General features: G+C 40.0%; 2 protein-coding genes across 3 annotated transcripts; one reads left to right on the top strand and one right to left on the bottom strand.

Annotated features, from left to right (window-relative positions):
* Nucleotides 1-4833: 4833 nt before the first annotated feature.
* LOC112750548 (uncharacterized) lies at nucleotides 4834-8730 on the bottom strand. 2 transcript variants are annotated; one of them, XM_025799332.3, is made up of 3 exons: nucleotides 8350-8579; nucleotides 7347-7730; nucleotides 4834-7236 (listed from the first exon to the last, which is right to left on the bottom strand). In XM_025799332.3, the coding sequence occupies exons 2-3, from the start codon at nucleotides 7393-7395 to the stop codon at nucleotides 4973-4975; spliced, it is 2313 nt and encodes a 770-aa protein (XP_025655117.1). In that variant the 5' UTR covers nucleotides 7396-7730; nucleotides 8350-8579; the 3' UTR covers nucleotides 4834-4972. The 2 variants fall into 2 exon arrangements, with proteins under 2 accessions (XP_025655117.1, XP_025655116.1); XM_025799331.3 differs by having other exon boundaries at nucleotides 4834-7730; nucleotides 8350-8730.
* Nucleotides 8637-13686, top strand: LOC140179300 (uncharacterized). Its single transcript, XM_072218014.1, has 6 exons — nucleotides 8637-8671; nucleotides 8842-8960; nucleotides 9179-9378; nucleotides 9456-11417; nucleotides 11682-11833; nucleotides 13485-13686. The coding sequence occupies exons 1-6, from the start codon at nucleotides 8637-8639 to the stop codon at nucleotides 13684-13686; spliced, it is 2670 nt and encodes an 889-aa protein (XP_072074115.1).
* Nucleotides 13687-15561: the final 1875 nt, after the last annotated feature.

Raw genomic sequence — 15561 nt, 5'->3', positions numbered from 1 at the left:
ATCTAATATCTGTGTCTAAATTGACTGCCGATTCAAAATTAAAACTTACATTTGATGAATTTGGTTGTGAAATTCAGGAAAAGATTACCATGAAGACAATTGGTGTAGCTGAACAGAGAAGAGGCTTGTATGCTTTTGAAAACCTCACACCTGTTCAAGCTGCATCTTCATCTGTTCTTCCATCTACATCTGCACTGGCTATTGAGCCTACACAATCTGCATCTTCATCTGTTCTTTCATCTGCATCTGCACTAGCTGTTCAGCCTGCACAATTAGATAACTCTGAGCTCTGCCACCTCAGATTAGGACACATACCTCATGATAGGATTGATGTAATGAAAAAAGAATACAATGACTTGAATTTTTCTGCTTGTAATAATCCTTGTGACTCATGTCACTATGCAAAACAAAAAAGATTACCATATGCAACTAGAGTTTCAAAGAGTGAAAATAAATTTGACATTGTCCATATGGACATTTGGGGACCTATAAATACAGCTTCAATTTCTGGTTTCAAGTATTTTTTAACTGTGGTTGACGACAAAAGTAGATTTACATGGCTGTATTTTATGAAATCAAAAGGAGAAGCCGCTGATTTGGTCAAAAATTATGTTAAAATGGTTGAAACTCAGTTTGGCATGGTAATTAAAAAGGTTAGAACAGACAATGGAAATGAATTTAAGCTACCAAATTTCTATGCATCTAAGGGTATAATACATCAAACTACCTGTGTTGAGACTCCTCAGCAAAATGGCATAGTAGAGAGGAAACATCAACACATTTTAGAAATTACAAGAGCATTGATGTTTCACTCAAACATGCCTAAAAGGTTCTGGAACTTTGCAGTAGGACATTCAGTGCATCTAATAAACAGAATTCCTAGTACTCTACTGCAAAACCAGTCACCCTACTACATTTTGAAACAAAAATTACCTGATATATCATACCTCAAGGTGTTTGGATGTCTCGGATATGCATCAACATTAACAGCACATAGAACAAAACTAGATCAAAGAGCTACAAGTGTGTATACTTGGGGGTCAAAGATGGAGTTAAAGGACACATTCTTTACAATGTTAAGAGTAGAAACATTTTCATTTCTAGAAATGTTCAATTCTATGAAAATTTTTACCTCACATACTCAAACCAATTCTAATAACAATTTACATCCATCACCACATTGCCACACTAACTCAAACATGCATCCATATCCTGACATAGCATCACAACCTAGAAGACCCTTAAGAGAAAGAAGACGTCCCACATACCTCAATGATTATCACTGCAATAGCATGAATGCATCAGCAAATGATTTTTCTAACATTTCACACAATTCATCGTGTTCTTCTCAAGAATTTTTTGAAAATTACATAAATATGTTACTAAACCAGGCAGATCAATTTTTTGACAAGTCTTCCATTCTTTTCTTTGAGTCTGAGTCCCTAGTTCCTCTCCTTCCTTTATCACCTGAGTCAATCACACAAAAATCCAACCAGGCCAAATACAAAGAACCAAAAACCTATGCTGAGGCAGTTTGTGATCCGAACTGGCAAGAAGCTATCAATGCAGAATTAATTGCTCTAAAGGAAAACCAGACTTGGACTCTTACCAAGCTTCCTCATGCTAAAAAGGCAGTAGGATGCAAATGGGTGTTCAGGTTGGAATTGAATCCTGATGGATCTGTGGAGAGATACAAGGCAAGACTGGTAGCTCAAGGCTTCACCCAAACAGCAGGGGTGGATTACTTTGAAACCTACAGTCCCGTGGTAAAAATGAGCACACTGAGGATAATTTTGTCAATAGCAGCCGTAAAGAATTGGTTTGTACACCAATTAGATGTCAACACTGCATTTTTACATGGAGATTTAGCTGAAGAAGTATACATGCGACCCCCTCCAGGTTTAACATTGCCTTCACCAGACTTAGTTTGTAGATTAGACAGATCCTTGTATGGTTTGAAGCAGGCCAGTAGACAATGGAACACCAAATTATCAACCACTTTGATCGATTTTGGCTACACTCAATCTCGAAATGATTATAGTCTCTTCACAAAATGTCATGGTTCACAATTCACAGCCATCTTGGTATATGTAGATGACTTAATCGTTGCTGGAAATAACATGGATGAAATTGGGTCTGTCAAGAAGCACTTGCATGATTTGTTTAAGATCAAAGATTTGGGTGACTTAAACTTTTTTCTAGGCCTTGAAATAGCTCGAAGCAAGAGGGGCATTGCAGTATGTCAACGAAAATATTGCATCGACCTATTGAAGGAGTATGGATTAATGGATGCAAAGACAGCAACTACACCAATGGATTACACAATAAAATTGGCAAAAGATTCAGGGAGTTTACTCAATTCAGCATCTGAATACAGAAGATTAGTAGGAAGATTACTCTATTTGACCAATACTCGACCTGATATTGGATATGCAGTAGGAAAATTAAGCCAATTCTTAGACTGTGCTACTGACAAACACTTTGAAGCAGCCATCAGAGTATTAAGATACCTCAAGGCCAAACCTACCCTGGGTCTAATGTTCTCATCCCAAACTGACTTGGAACCAACTGGTTTTTCAGACAGTGATTGGGGAGCCTGCTCAGACACAAGAAGATCAATTTCAGGGTACTGCTTCTTCATAGGAACTTCTATTGTATCCTGGAAAAGCAAGAAACAAAACATAGTGGCCAGTTCTTCATGTGAGGCAGAATATAGGGCCCTTGCAATGGCCACCAGAGAAGCGCAGTGGATCACCAATATACTTGGAGACTTGAAGATTGAATTGAGTAAGCCAATTGCAATATATTGTGATAGTCAATCGGCCTTGCATGTTGCGGCCAATCCAGTTTTCCATGAAAGAACTAAGCATATAGAGATGGATTGTCATGTTGTTCGAGACAAATGGCAAGAACAAGTGACAAAATTGCTTCCTGTTTCAACTGTTAATCAAACTGCAGATATATTGACTAAAGCTTTAACTCCAAAGATGTTTCAAGGCTGTCATGACAAGCTCAGAATGATAGATGTAACTGATTCTGGCTTGAGAGGGGGTGTTACATGACTTAACACTTCTACTAGTTAGTTAGTGTAGTGAGCTTATGTGTATAGTGTTGGTTACAAAACTTATCAGTGACTTAGTTACTTTGTACAAGAGAGAAGAATTAGTTAGCAGTAGAGTAATTAGTGACTATATATATCAACAGTATTATTTTGTATGGATAGTTTTGCATTCCCATTTTTCAAGTGGAATGGTGATTGAGATGTGAATAAGAAACACACTCTCCCTTCTCTGAGTTTCGTGAAGTCGCTCTTTCATCTTCCAGAACTCACCACTTTCACACTAGATCCCACTTCAGTTAGCATTGGTGCAAAAGTTTACTTTTAAGTAGATAGTCTTGTATGATTTTGGTTTCAAAGAATACTTTTACGTTTTTATCTTTTATAGATATTTTTGGCGTTTCAAGGACCTTTCTCAAATTACAAACTCCACAAATGAATTTTACAATAAATTGACCTGGGACAAACAAACTTTTAATGTTACAAGAATCGAACCAAGTGATTAGTTTAATGATTTAATAATTCAACCAAAATCGAACCATAATTAAACTAATTTAATTAAATATAAAATAAAATTATTAAAAGATCATTTCTCTATATGTGAATTTTTGCAAGTCAATCAGGTCATTAATTCAAAACATTCAAAACATGCATCCGACACAAGAATCATAAGCATAATTCAACGAAATCATATGAAGCCATATAGTAAATCCAATGTAGAATTGTAACAATGTTGTTATTTTGAATCAATGACAACAAAATAACAATTCACCAAAACAAGTACAACAAATTAGATTTAAAAATAAATATGAGCAGAATTAATAAATTAAACTAAAAGAAAATTAAATTTATAACTCAATCTCAACAGAATTAATTCAATATCAACAGACTGAATTCAAATAAAAATTCAAAAAATTAATATCTCAAAACTCAGCAAAATCATCAATAATACATCATATGCATATTTAGAACAAATTTCAAATTTCAAAGCAATAGAGTCATAGAGAGTTAGAGATTGAGACTAGAGGGTTGAAAATTTAAATATTTTGGTCATGGAGATAAAATGTAAAAGTGAGGGAGGTTGAGACACGACGGAGGGCAGAACATCAGTGACTGTTAGACACCACGCGAAGTAGAAAGGCAACGACGACGAGGCAGGGTGCAGAGCAGAGATGCAGCGACGACAAGACTGGCAGGGAGCAAAGAAGGGGCAACAACCAAAAACAACGAAGAGGGAAGAAGCAACAACGACGCATTGCGAGAAAGGGAGAAGCAGCAACGACGCATAGCGAAAAGGGGAGAAGCGGCAATGACCCATGACGAAGAGCGGAGAAGCGTCGAGACCCATAGCAAGGAGTGGAGAAGCAGCGACAAATAAGACTCATACAGAGAGAGCGACAGAGAGAGAAGGTTCGGCAATGAGTTTGAGCTCTGAAGTGGGATGGTGGCTACTCTTCGAAGAGAGGGACAGATTAGGCTTTTTCTTGCCTGAGTGAGAGCGAGAGAGAAAAGGGTGGGGGTTGCTCGTGTTTTGTATTTTTTTTTTTTTAAACGACGACACCGTTTTGATTGCAAGAAGAGTGAACCATCCCTTCAAAAAATCGGCTGAATTTAACCAGTTTACCAGTTCAACCAATTTTTTGCAAGACAATTTGGGGAGTCAACCGGACCGGCCAGAAGACTAGTTCCCAGTTAAACCGGTCAATCCAGTTTTCAAAATCTTGCAAACTTCCTTCGAGAGTAGCCGAAACAAGACCAATATTACACCTATAGTGTTGATATATCAACAAACTGCATTCACTCGCACTAGGATTAGTTTCTTCTAGTTACAAAAAGTATAGTCTGCAAAATTGCCTATGATGTCAGGCTATACATTGATTTATGAACACAATAGAACTATTTCATAGCTCCTTTCTATTTTGAGCTGAAGTGGCTTGGTAGAGCCCCTGGATCAACTTGCCAAAAGCCTCTCAAATTGCCATGCTCTTCTGTCAGTTTGAAAGCTGGGATTTGATGAGAGAGCCTAAGCAATTCTTCTCTCGGGATTCTCAATTCTACAGTTGATTGGCTCCTGAAAACTGAACTGAAACCACTGACCAACTCCAAAACTCGAACTTCTGTCCACAAATCGTTTCCCCCAAGAACTTCCACTATGTCATACACACAATTTTTCAAGTCAGAACATTTGATTTTACTTGACCATGTTTTATATATGGCCCAAACTTCACCTTTACTTGGGAAGATGGCATAATATTCGCCCTCGCCAACAGGATCAGCATGCACAAGATGGGAAATAGAAGAGGTATTGCTGTAAACACTCTGTTGAACTGTGTGACTAATTTTAAATCTGCCACAGGAAATAAGCATGTCTTGGTCTTCCCATCTAATAGTAATTTCTGGAAGCCAGCAGCAAGTAAGCCAAGTAACATTCAATTCCACATCTGGGCTAGTCTTGATCTTAATAATCTGACCATAGTACTTCGGCAATCCATCCTCATCACTGTAAAATGCCCAAATCTGACCGACATGGAACTTTTCAAGAGACCTCCCAGCTTCAAAATCAAACAACAAAGATTCTGGGACTTCAATAGCTTCTGAGGTAGAAGCTATGGGAGCATGAGGGTTGACCGAATAATTAACAGAATCCTTAGTTTCCTTCATCAAATTGATTCTTTCCAAATTAACCTTACCTGCAGATACATCCTCAGATGTCATCAAAGGTGTTGTATTCTCACTTCCATATGAACTATGACCAATCTCCATATCCAAACCTTCTGGAGCATCAATCTCTTCAATATTCATCGGCAAACATGCAGGATCAAGTTCATAAGTTCCTTTAGGAACATTTACACCTTTTTCACCATTCATCTTGAAAGATGGAACCCTGTGAGAGAATCTGTATAGCTCTGCTGGCGGAATTTGAAGTGGGCAGTTACTTGCCTTCATACTTCGACAGAAGAGACTTACAAAACCTTTCAACTTAAACAAATAAGCAACAAATAAACCAACACCGTCAGCATAATCTGACAAAATTTCAACAAGCTCAAATTCATACTGCTGATGTGATTCAACATCCATGTACCATTTGATATCCCAATTTTTATATAGAGCCCAAATTTCTCCCTTTCTAGGATACACTTTAAAAGTATTGCCGCAAATGTTTTCAAAAGAAACCATATAAGAGAACATCAAATGATCTTCAGTGATGTCAGTTCTACCAGGTTTATACTTACCACAAGCTACAGGCAAATCCTCATTTACCCAGTTGATTTCATCATTGTCATCTGGATGTGGCTCAAACCACATTATCTTGACCTTGAATCCAGGAGAGAGAACATTTCTGATTAAAGCATAGAATCTAGGCATGGCATCTGCTGTATCATAAATAGCCCAAATCTGCCCAGCAACAAAACATTCTTTTCTCTTGAACATGTCAAAGTCATTGAACTCTGCATCAGGATATAAGTAAACATTTGGATGATGTTTTGCTTTGGAGGTTAAATCTGGATAAGAATGCTCTGAATTTTCATCCATCTCCTTAGAGCCTCCCGCTGCTTGTTTTCCTCTGACCTCGTCATGAATTTCACTATGATTTTCACTTGACTCCTCCATCTGCTTCCTCTTTTTATTTCCATTGGTCTTTCCAGAGACGTTAGCAGAGCCCTTTTTCTCAAAAGTTTCTGCATTAGACCGCTCAGAATGCAAATTTCCTTGAGCTCTAGGACCTTCCTTGGAAGTACCATGATGCTGATCATCTTTATGTTGTCCAGACTCTGGCCGACTTGAATCATTTGCTCGTGAAGTGCGTTGCTTATCCACATTAAATGCAATGAAAGGCTTGTGGCAATTTTGACAGCGAAGAGATTTATTTAAAACTTCTTTGTAATACTGATACTTCACTTTGCAAAATGGACAGCTAGTCCAAAAGGTTGGGCGGCTATTGTTTGGTCCCTGCTGTGCTGTCTGCCTGGATTGCTGCTGACGATGACTTGAGTTTGTAAAATTGTGTCTGACATTTGTTTTCACCGAAGAATTAGAATTTGTATAAGCCTTCTGCTGATTATGACATGATGAAGCAGTTTTGTTGACTGGAACTCCACGTTTCATGTCATGCTGATATCGTTTATCTTTGTCTAAGAGCACCCTTTGAGCTTCCCCAATCAGCTTAAAAGCAGCTTCTGCACCAACAAAATTGTTTTTGTCAGGATGAAGTAGGAGGGCAAATTTCCTGTAGTGCTTCTTAATTGTTTCATCACTAGCTGTCTGCTCAAGTTGAAGAATTCCATACCAATCCATCTCATTGCCAAACAATTTCTGCTCAGCAGAGCAGTGGACATCGCATACACTTATCATTTGAGCTAGATTCTCCAGATGAGGATATAACTTCTGAGCCTTAAGAGCAAATTTGCGGGCCCCTGTAAAATCCCTGTTTTTCATCTTCATTTGAGCAATATCCTTGGCCCTCATGGCCTCTTCTTTATTGCAGTCCATCGGTAGTACAAGATTGAAACCTAAACGCAGGTTCTACAGCCAAGAGCAATAACAAAGGATTTGAATTTAATTTAACTGCCCTAAGACCAGGCAGACCAACATTAAATTCATAAAGGAAAGAAATCTTCCAAAAGCCCACCAGCCTCCAAAAATAGCTATGCTCCTCACAGTCTACTAAACCCTGCAGTTTCGGTGTAACTTGGAAATATAAGCATCAATGCCAACTAACAAATCACAAACAAAAGGTAAGATTTGAAGATAATTTGATACCACAAACAGACTTGTCAAATGTCAATACACAAGCAATGCATAAATAGGAGGTTGGATCATTGATTCAATCCTAAACTTTGCAAATGCCCAAGGAAACAATTTTTAAACACTTGCAAGTAAACAATGCTTCAATATAATAATTACCTCAAAAGTAACATAAAAAAGTGTTAAACCCTGCTAAATGAACTTAATTATAATAATAAAAAAATTCAAACGCGCAAACACAAGCTCTACAAACTTCTCTCCGGTCCCCAATAGCAAGATGATTAAATGAGTAACAAAACTGAAATAACAGATAAAATCTGACCTAATACGAAAGCGGCAACTGGGAAGAAATTTACCAAAATAATAATAATAATAATATAATGAGAACTAAGGGAATAGCTTGAAGCTAGAAATTGAAAGCAACCAATACGTTCAAGAAATGCGTATGAACCAAGACATTAGTTTTCCCGAAAATCCACATGCAAGGAGATGAAGTCAACAGTGGAAATGTTTTGGGGGAAAATGTAATAAAGTAAACTTAGCACCTTGCGGAGGCAGCGGAAGCAGCAGAGCAGATGCAGAGCGGAGCAGACCAAATAAGAGTGGGAGATGTAGTTTTGGAGGAGACGGAGGGTAGGGTAGGGATTTCTTAGCTGTTCTTTTTTCTGAGTAAAATAGAAAGCAGCGGTGTTCGTGGGTCAGTGAAATCGGGTTAGTTCTAGCTTGGATCTGGGTCTAATTATTTAGGTTAAATAACTCCGTGAGTCCCTATGGGGGCATTATTGGTTTATGTCCGTGTCTTTCAAAGACACGCGCATAACACCACATGTACATGTGGCCGAAGGCAGGTGTTGTAGTGGCAAAGCTGTTTGTCTCGGGTACAGTCACCCCGAGTTTGATTCATAGCCGTGGTTAGGTTTGTGTGTGTGCGTGAATGGGTATGAAAAAAAAAATACATATATTATTTATTTTATTAGATATAAAATTTAAGAGACAATTTTATACAATTATTTACTGTTTCAAATTCAATTTTCCAGCAAGCAGCAAATCGGCAAATTGGAAGGGTTGTCAGTGGAGGGACACAGACAAACCGGACAACAACCGGACAAGGACAAGCAAGGCTCAGGGGGATATGATGGTGGATCTTCATCATCTCGTTAGGGACTTCAGCTGAGGTTGGTCCTTTTTACAATACAAATTATTTTATGGATTATTTAGATTTAAGCTTTCTATTTTGGAATATTAGAGGTGCCTCTAATAAATTGGTCCGGGTTCATAGTAAGGAGTTAGCGAATAAATTTCATCCTACTTTTTTCATTCTGTTTGAAACCCATATTGCTTTCGAGAGGATGAAATCTTTTTGGAATAATCTAGGTTACCAGGATGTTGGTATTATTGAGGCTAATGGTCATAGTGGGGGTATCTGGGTTCTATGTTCTAATTCAAATATTTCTATGAGAGTATTAGATGTAGTTGATCAATGTATCAGTTTTGAAATCACTATGGGCAATACATCTAGTTACTGCAGTGCGGTGTATGCTAATCCGCATATACATCGGCGTAAAGAACTGTGGGTGACTTGACAAGGATTGCTAATATGATCCACGGACCTTGGATTGTGTTAGGGGACTTTAATGATGTTTTGTTGCAGAGTGAAGTTAGAGGGGGGCAATTTAGACTTGCCAGAGCAGAACAATTTGCGGAAACATTGGAGGATTGTGGGCTGTTTGATATGGGGGCTATTGGGAGAAGATTCACTTGGTACAGGAAGGTGAAAGGTGGGGTGCAGGTGGCCAAGAAGCTTGATAGAGCAGTCATCAACCAGGACTGGCGACTAATGTTTCCGGAGGCTTATACTGAGGTGCTGGCGCGCCTTCACTCTGATCTTTGCCCATTATTCACTAGGTGCAAGATGGCAAAGAGGGCTACCAAGGGCCATCGTCCGTTCAGATTCCAGGCTGCGTGGATGACTCATCCTCTTTTTAGGAATGTTGTTGATACAGCTTGGAATAGAGGAGCTCCGGATGTAGTCAAATGTTTGTTGAAGGTTCAAAAAGATGCAACTAGCTTCAATAAAAAGGTTTTTGGCAATATTTTTATTAAGAAAAGGGAGTTGGAGAGGCTTTTGAATGATGTTCAGATTACTCTGGAAAGTCGGGAGGATCAACAGCTTAGGATCAAAGAGCAAGTTTTGCATCAGGAACTGAATGCTGTCCTTCTTCAAGAAGAGTTGTTGTGGTATCAAAAATCTAGAGAACAATGGGTGAGATGTGGAGATAGAAATACAAAATTTTTTCATCTGCAAACAGTTATCAGGAGAAAGAGGAACAAAATTCATGGGTTATCTTTGGAGGATGGGTCTTGGGCCACGGAGACTACGACTCTAGAAATGGCGGCAAATTCTTTCTTTCAAAAGCTTTTTTCTACAAGGGAGGATATTGACCTGGACGCCATGGGGCCTTTTCCTTGCCCGTCTCTTAGTACTGAGGCTTGTCAAAAGTTAGTGGAACCAGTGACGTCTGAAGAGGTTAAAAGAGCTGTGATGACCATGAGTTCATTTAAAGCCCCAGGGCCAGATGGATTTCAAGCAATTTTCTACAAAGAGTTCTGGGACTCTCTTAGCAACGATGTGTGTAGACTGGTCAAGCGAGTCTTTGAGGGTGAGCTACTGAATGCGGCTATTTTCGATACTCTCATTGTTCTAATTCCTAAAGTGGAAGTTCCCTCTTCCTTACGGGAGTTTCGGCCTATTAGCTTATGTAATGTAATTTATAAAATTGTCACAAAGGTTCTAGTTAACAGGTTCAGACCTTTCCTGTCGGAGATCATTGGTCCTTTGCAAGGAGGGTTCATTCCAGGAAGAGGAACCACAGAGAATATTATCATTGCTCAAGAGATTATGCACTTCATGAGGAACACCAAGTCTCGAAAAGGGATCATGGCATTCAAGATTGATTTGGAAAAAGCTTATGACAGGGTAGACTGGCGTTTTCTGGAAGTTACTTTGGTCCGGTTTGGGTTTCCAAAGGCTACCATTAATCTTATATTGAATTGTGTGACTTCCTCTTCGTTGGCAGTTTTGTGGAATGGGAACAGGCTCCAAAATTTCAATCCGAAGAGAGGGTTGAGGCAAGGAGATCCTATGTCTCCTTATCTATTTGTACTCTGTATGAAAATGCTTGCCTGCTTTATCTCTCATAGAGTTTCCCAAGGTTTGTGGAACCCAGTTGCGGTTTCTAGGAATGGACCACGACTCTCTCATTTGATGTTTGCAGATGATCTTTTGCTTTTCTGTAAGGCATCAAAAGCTCAAGTAATAGAGGTCATGCATTGTTTGGACTTATTTTCTAGAGCATCAGGTTTAAAGGTAAATCTTCATAAGTCAAAGGCCCAGTGTTCCAAGAGGGTGTCGGAGAGGAGAAAAGAGGTTCTCTCAGGGGTCTCTAACATCCGGTTCTGCAATGATTTGGGTAAATACCTGGAAATTAACATCGGTCATGCCAGAGCTTCTAGGAAGACGGCTCAGGAGATTATTGAAAAAATTTCGAGAAAGCTCTCCAGTTGGAAAGGACGCCTACTGAATAAGGCAGGGAGGCTTTGTCTTGTTAAATCGGTTATGGCCTCTATCCCAGTTTATGAAATGCAAATTTCTCTTCTCCCGAAGTATGCATGTAATAAAATTGATTCCTTGATGAGACAATTCTTGTGGAAAGGCCAAGCGACTGGAAAAGGGCTGCCTCTGGTCAGGTGGGAGGTCGCCATAACTCCTAAAAAGGCAGGAGGATTGGGTATTAGGGATACTTCCTGTGCTAACATGGTGCTTCTGGGAAAGTTGGTATGGGATTGTCTAAATAATAGTGAGAAGTTATAGGTGCAGGTTCTGAAGCATAAATATCTCAGGAATCAATCTGGTATGAACGGAAACAGTAGAAATTCTTCATCGGCTACCTGGAAGAACATTGTTAGTGCCTATGAGCATCTCAAGGAAGGGCTTCATTGGAATATTGGAGATGTCCACAAATCAGTTTGGTATGATAAGTGGACTCCTTTTGGTAAGCTTTGCAACCTTGTTCCTTATGTACATATTTCTGAATCAGATTTCATGGTGGCTGACTTGTGGAAAAGGGTGTCTTGGGAGGTTGATAGTCTTACCACGCCTATTCCGCATGAGATTAAGCAGTTTATTTGTGGTCTGAGATATCCTAGTTTGACTGAGTTGGAGCCACAATGGGAGTGGTGGCTTGCAGCAACAAAAAAGTATAGTGCAAGGGAGGGTTACAGATGGTTATTAAAGAAAACATTAAATTGGAATGCCAACAGTAATTAGAACTGGTTGTGGAACACAAACATTCCAGAGAAGTTCAAATTTACTATGTGGCTTAGCTTACATGATGCTCTACCAACTGAGACCTTTCGATTCAAGCGGCATTTAGCTTCTTCAGATATGTGTAAGAGATGTAACAAGACGCAGGAGACTATGGAGCATTGCCTTAGAGACTGTGAACGATCAAAGGCAATCTGGTATATGTTGGATCCTAGTATCCTGGACTCGACGGCTGGTACTGCTCTTGAAGAGTGGTTTCGGAAGGCCTTGGCTAACAATGAGGCGTCCTTTGGTGCATGGCTTTGGTGGGTATGGAGACATAGGTGCAATGACATATTCAACACTGACAACCCTTGGACAGACCATAAGGTTGTTGCCTTGGCCAGAATTACCGCCAAGGACTTACAGGTTTACAGGAATCGAAGCAATGCCTTTAGGTCTCTCCGAAATTGCCTGTGTTGGGAACCACCGGTAGGCAATAGTTTTAAAGTTAATTGTGATGCAAGCTTGTATATGGATTCAAATTTAGCGGGATTTGGGTGTATTATTAGAGATTCTAAGGGAGATTGGATCTTGGGCTGCTCTGGAAGCATTCCCCCTTGGTCTATACTCAGATGTGAATTATTTGCTGCTTGGAGGGGGCTGGTGTTAGCTTGGGATTGCGGTTTGAGGGATATTATTTGTGAAACAGATTGCCTTGACATTCTGCCCATCATGCATGAGCTTACAAGTGGGTATCCATCTGAAGTAACAGATTTGGTTCATAAGATTCAGGAGCTTTTATCTCGTCCTTGGCTTGTTCACGTTGAATGGGTGCCCCGAGAAGCAAATAGAGCTGCGGATTGGATGGCTAAATATGGTGCCAAGAGTAACTCTAATCATGTTATTTGGTCTGAGCCTGGTGTTGATCTCCAACGAATCATCCGCTCGGATTTAGAATAGTTTTTGCTTTGTTTCTTTCCTTGTTTAGTCACAAAAAAAAATTCAATTTTCGAGTCTCTTATCTGGAGCAGTTTTCAATTTGATTATCCAGATTTTGGCCTTTTGCAGGTCCAAATTGATTTGGTAGTCCCACACTCTTAATTAATATTTAACAATTAAATATCTTTCTTATCTTAACCAATAAGATAAAATAAGATAACAAAATTCAACTATATACCTCTTATATCTCTCAAGTATGTTACATATTTCTAACCCTTACATATATTTCTGAGATTCATTTTGATTTGAGCATCAGAGTGTCTTTGCAAATATCACTGCCACCACTTTAAAAAGATCCGATCTTGTTACCACCTAAAACCAGCGAGTTTCTCCGATCCATCTCACAATCCGTACTAACGATGTCTTGTATATTAGCGCCATCTATTGGGACTTGCCAAGTCTTGGCGACATGAGGGAAGAATTTGAGGAGCGGTCCTTAAGACATCTCCACAAATCAAACCCACCAAACCCAACGCACGAGCCTCAAAATGACATTTCTCCACCAATTCACAGGAGGATAACCAACACTGTGCACCGTCAGCCAACCCCTGATAGGAAAATGACCAAGAGAAGATGACTGCCAGCTAGATAAAACCAGAACAACCGACGACCTAGGAAAGAAAGCGATCCAAATAATCCAAGAGCTCTACCAGATAGTATAAACCCTAGAGGGTCGGGTTGCTTCCAAAGAACAATACCACCTAGAACATGCAAGTCAAGCAACATTCAAGAGCCAATCACGGCAAGAAACCAAGAACGAAAGATCGCCCAACCGGCGTCACAGAAAACACTGGAATCGTAGTGTTTTCTAGGAATCAGAGTGCCATCACGATGACGAAGATAGAAGACACCAACAAGACTCTAAACAAACAAGGAGTGAGCACATGATAATGGGAGCCACCCCGTTCACTGAGAGGATCCTAAAGGCCAAGTTACTAAAGGGTTTTGACAAACCAACCGATATGAAGTATGACGGTACCAAAGACTCCCAAGAACACCTAACGGCTTTCAAGGCCAGGATTCGATGCAGGGCTTTTTCGGTTACCTTGGTCGGCCCGGTAATCAAGTGGTTTAATGCTCTTCCGAACGGCTTAATTGCCAGTTTTGATGATACATCCAAGAAGTTCATGGCACAGTTCACTGCTAGAATTGCAAAAGTAAAACATCTGACCAGCCTGCTTAAAGTCACGTAACGGCAAGACAAGCCCACGAGGAAGTACCTCGATAGGTTCAACGACGAGTGCCTAACAGTCGACGAGCTCACAGATTCTGTGGCCAGCCTCTGTCTAATTAATGGGCTCATGAATGAAGACTTCCGTAAGCAACTCATGACCAAATCGGTCTGGACCATGCATGAAATCCAAAATGTTGCTAGGTGTAATGACCCAACTCCCAATATGCCATGGTCATACAAGAAGTTAAGTGTTACTAACTTGTCCTTCTCAATTATTAACTATTATTTAATATATGAGCCTGTTCCTTGTTAGAACGTTGCCAATTTTACAAGTAACTTTAATTTTTTTAACTTATATCGTTGCGAGCGAGGGAGTAAAATAAATAAGCACACACTGATAGAAATATAAGGAAGTATAAAGAAACATAGAAACACAGCTGATAATATATATCATGTACACTATAACAAAACATGTAGCGTTCACAAAAGATCAAGTCAGTTTACATCCTTGTCATCCTACGTAGTTAATATATATACGACACTCCCAGGGCCTGGCCCATACAAAAAGCCGCTAAAATGGCACCCAGGCTAGCCTAACCACTATATAGCTCCTAGCTCTCGGTTGTACTAACACAAGTGAGAGACTAACTAACTGATAATGTCAGACTAGAGTGTCATCAAAAGAATGCCCCTACTGCTGTCAGACTATATCTACACATGGCCGTTCGGAAGATCGTCATGAGGCTCGCCCATCTCCTCATCCTGCCCTATCTTTATCTCAGGATCCTCCTCCTCCTCCTCGTCCGCAGCTACAGCTATACCCTCAGAACCACCAGAAGCACTACTGTCACTATTTACAAAACCATTCGCGAGCACAGGTCCGTTCGCATATATAGGAGCTACCCCGTCGTCCGGTAGTGTCGACTCATCAGGATGTGGAAAGTTAGGGATCGGCTCAATGGGAAAGTCCCGCTCTGGTGAAATCACAGGTACGTACTCTCCAGCTAACTCAGGCTCATCAGGAAAGATAGGCTCAGGTGCTGCCTCATTCAAGGGTTGAGCTGGTATAGGGTGTCCGGGACCATCAGGAAAAGGATGTCCAGGTGCGTCAGGGTGTAACTAGGATAAGGGAAAGTGGTAAAGAGCGTCAGGGTCAAAATGCAGGCTAGACAGAGGATGTTGAAAAGCTCGATTAGGTAACGCATATCGTCTAATACGAGGCTCCAATCCCATAATGAAGTAACTATGATGTACGGGGTCCTCGTAGACGTAAGGGTC

This window comes from Arachis hypogaea, chromosome 15 (assembly GCF_003086295.3).
Source record: "Arachis hypogaea cultivar Tifrunner chromosome 15, arahy.Tifrunner.gnm2.J5K5, whole genome shotgun sequence".
Lineage (NCBI taxonomy): Eukaryota > Viridiplantae > Streptophyta > Magnoliopsida > Fabales > Fabaceae > Arachis > Arachis hypogaea.
Note: the sequence above shows the minus strand (reverse complement) of the source record. Positions and strands in the feature narration are given on the sequence as shown.

Excerpts from the sequence above, each read along its gene's own strand:
- LOC112750548 (XM_025799331.3), bottom strand. The coding sequence starts at position 7,549 with ATGGACTGCAATAAAGAAGAGGCCATGAGGGCCAAGGATATTGCTCAA.
- LOC140179300 (XM_072218014.1), top strand. The coding sequence starts at position 8,637 with ATGTGGCCGAAGGCAGGTGTTGTAGTGGCAAAGCT. Across the intron at positions 8,961-9,178 it reads TGGTGGATCTTCATCATCTC|GTTACCAGGATGTTGGTATT; the intron begins GTTAGGGACTTC and ends GGAATAATCTAG. Across the intron at positions 9,379-9,455 it reads ATCGGCGTAAAGAACTGTGG|AGTGAAGTTAGAGGGGGGCA; the intron begins GTGACTTGACAA and ends GTTTTGTTGCAG.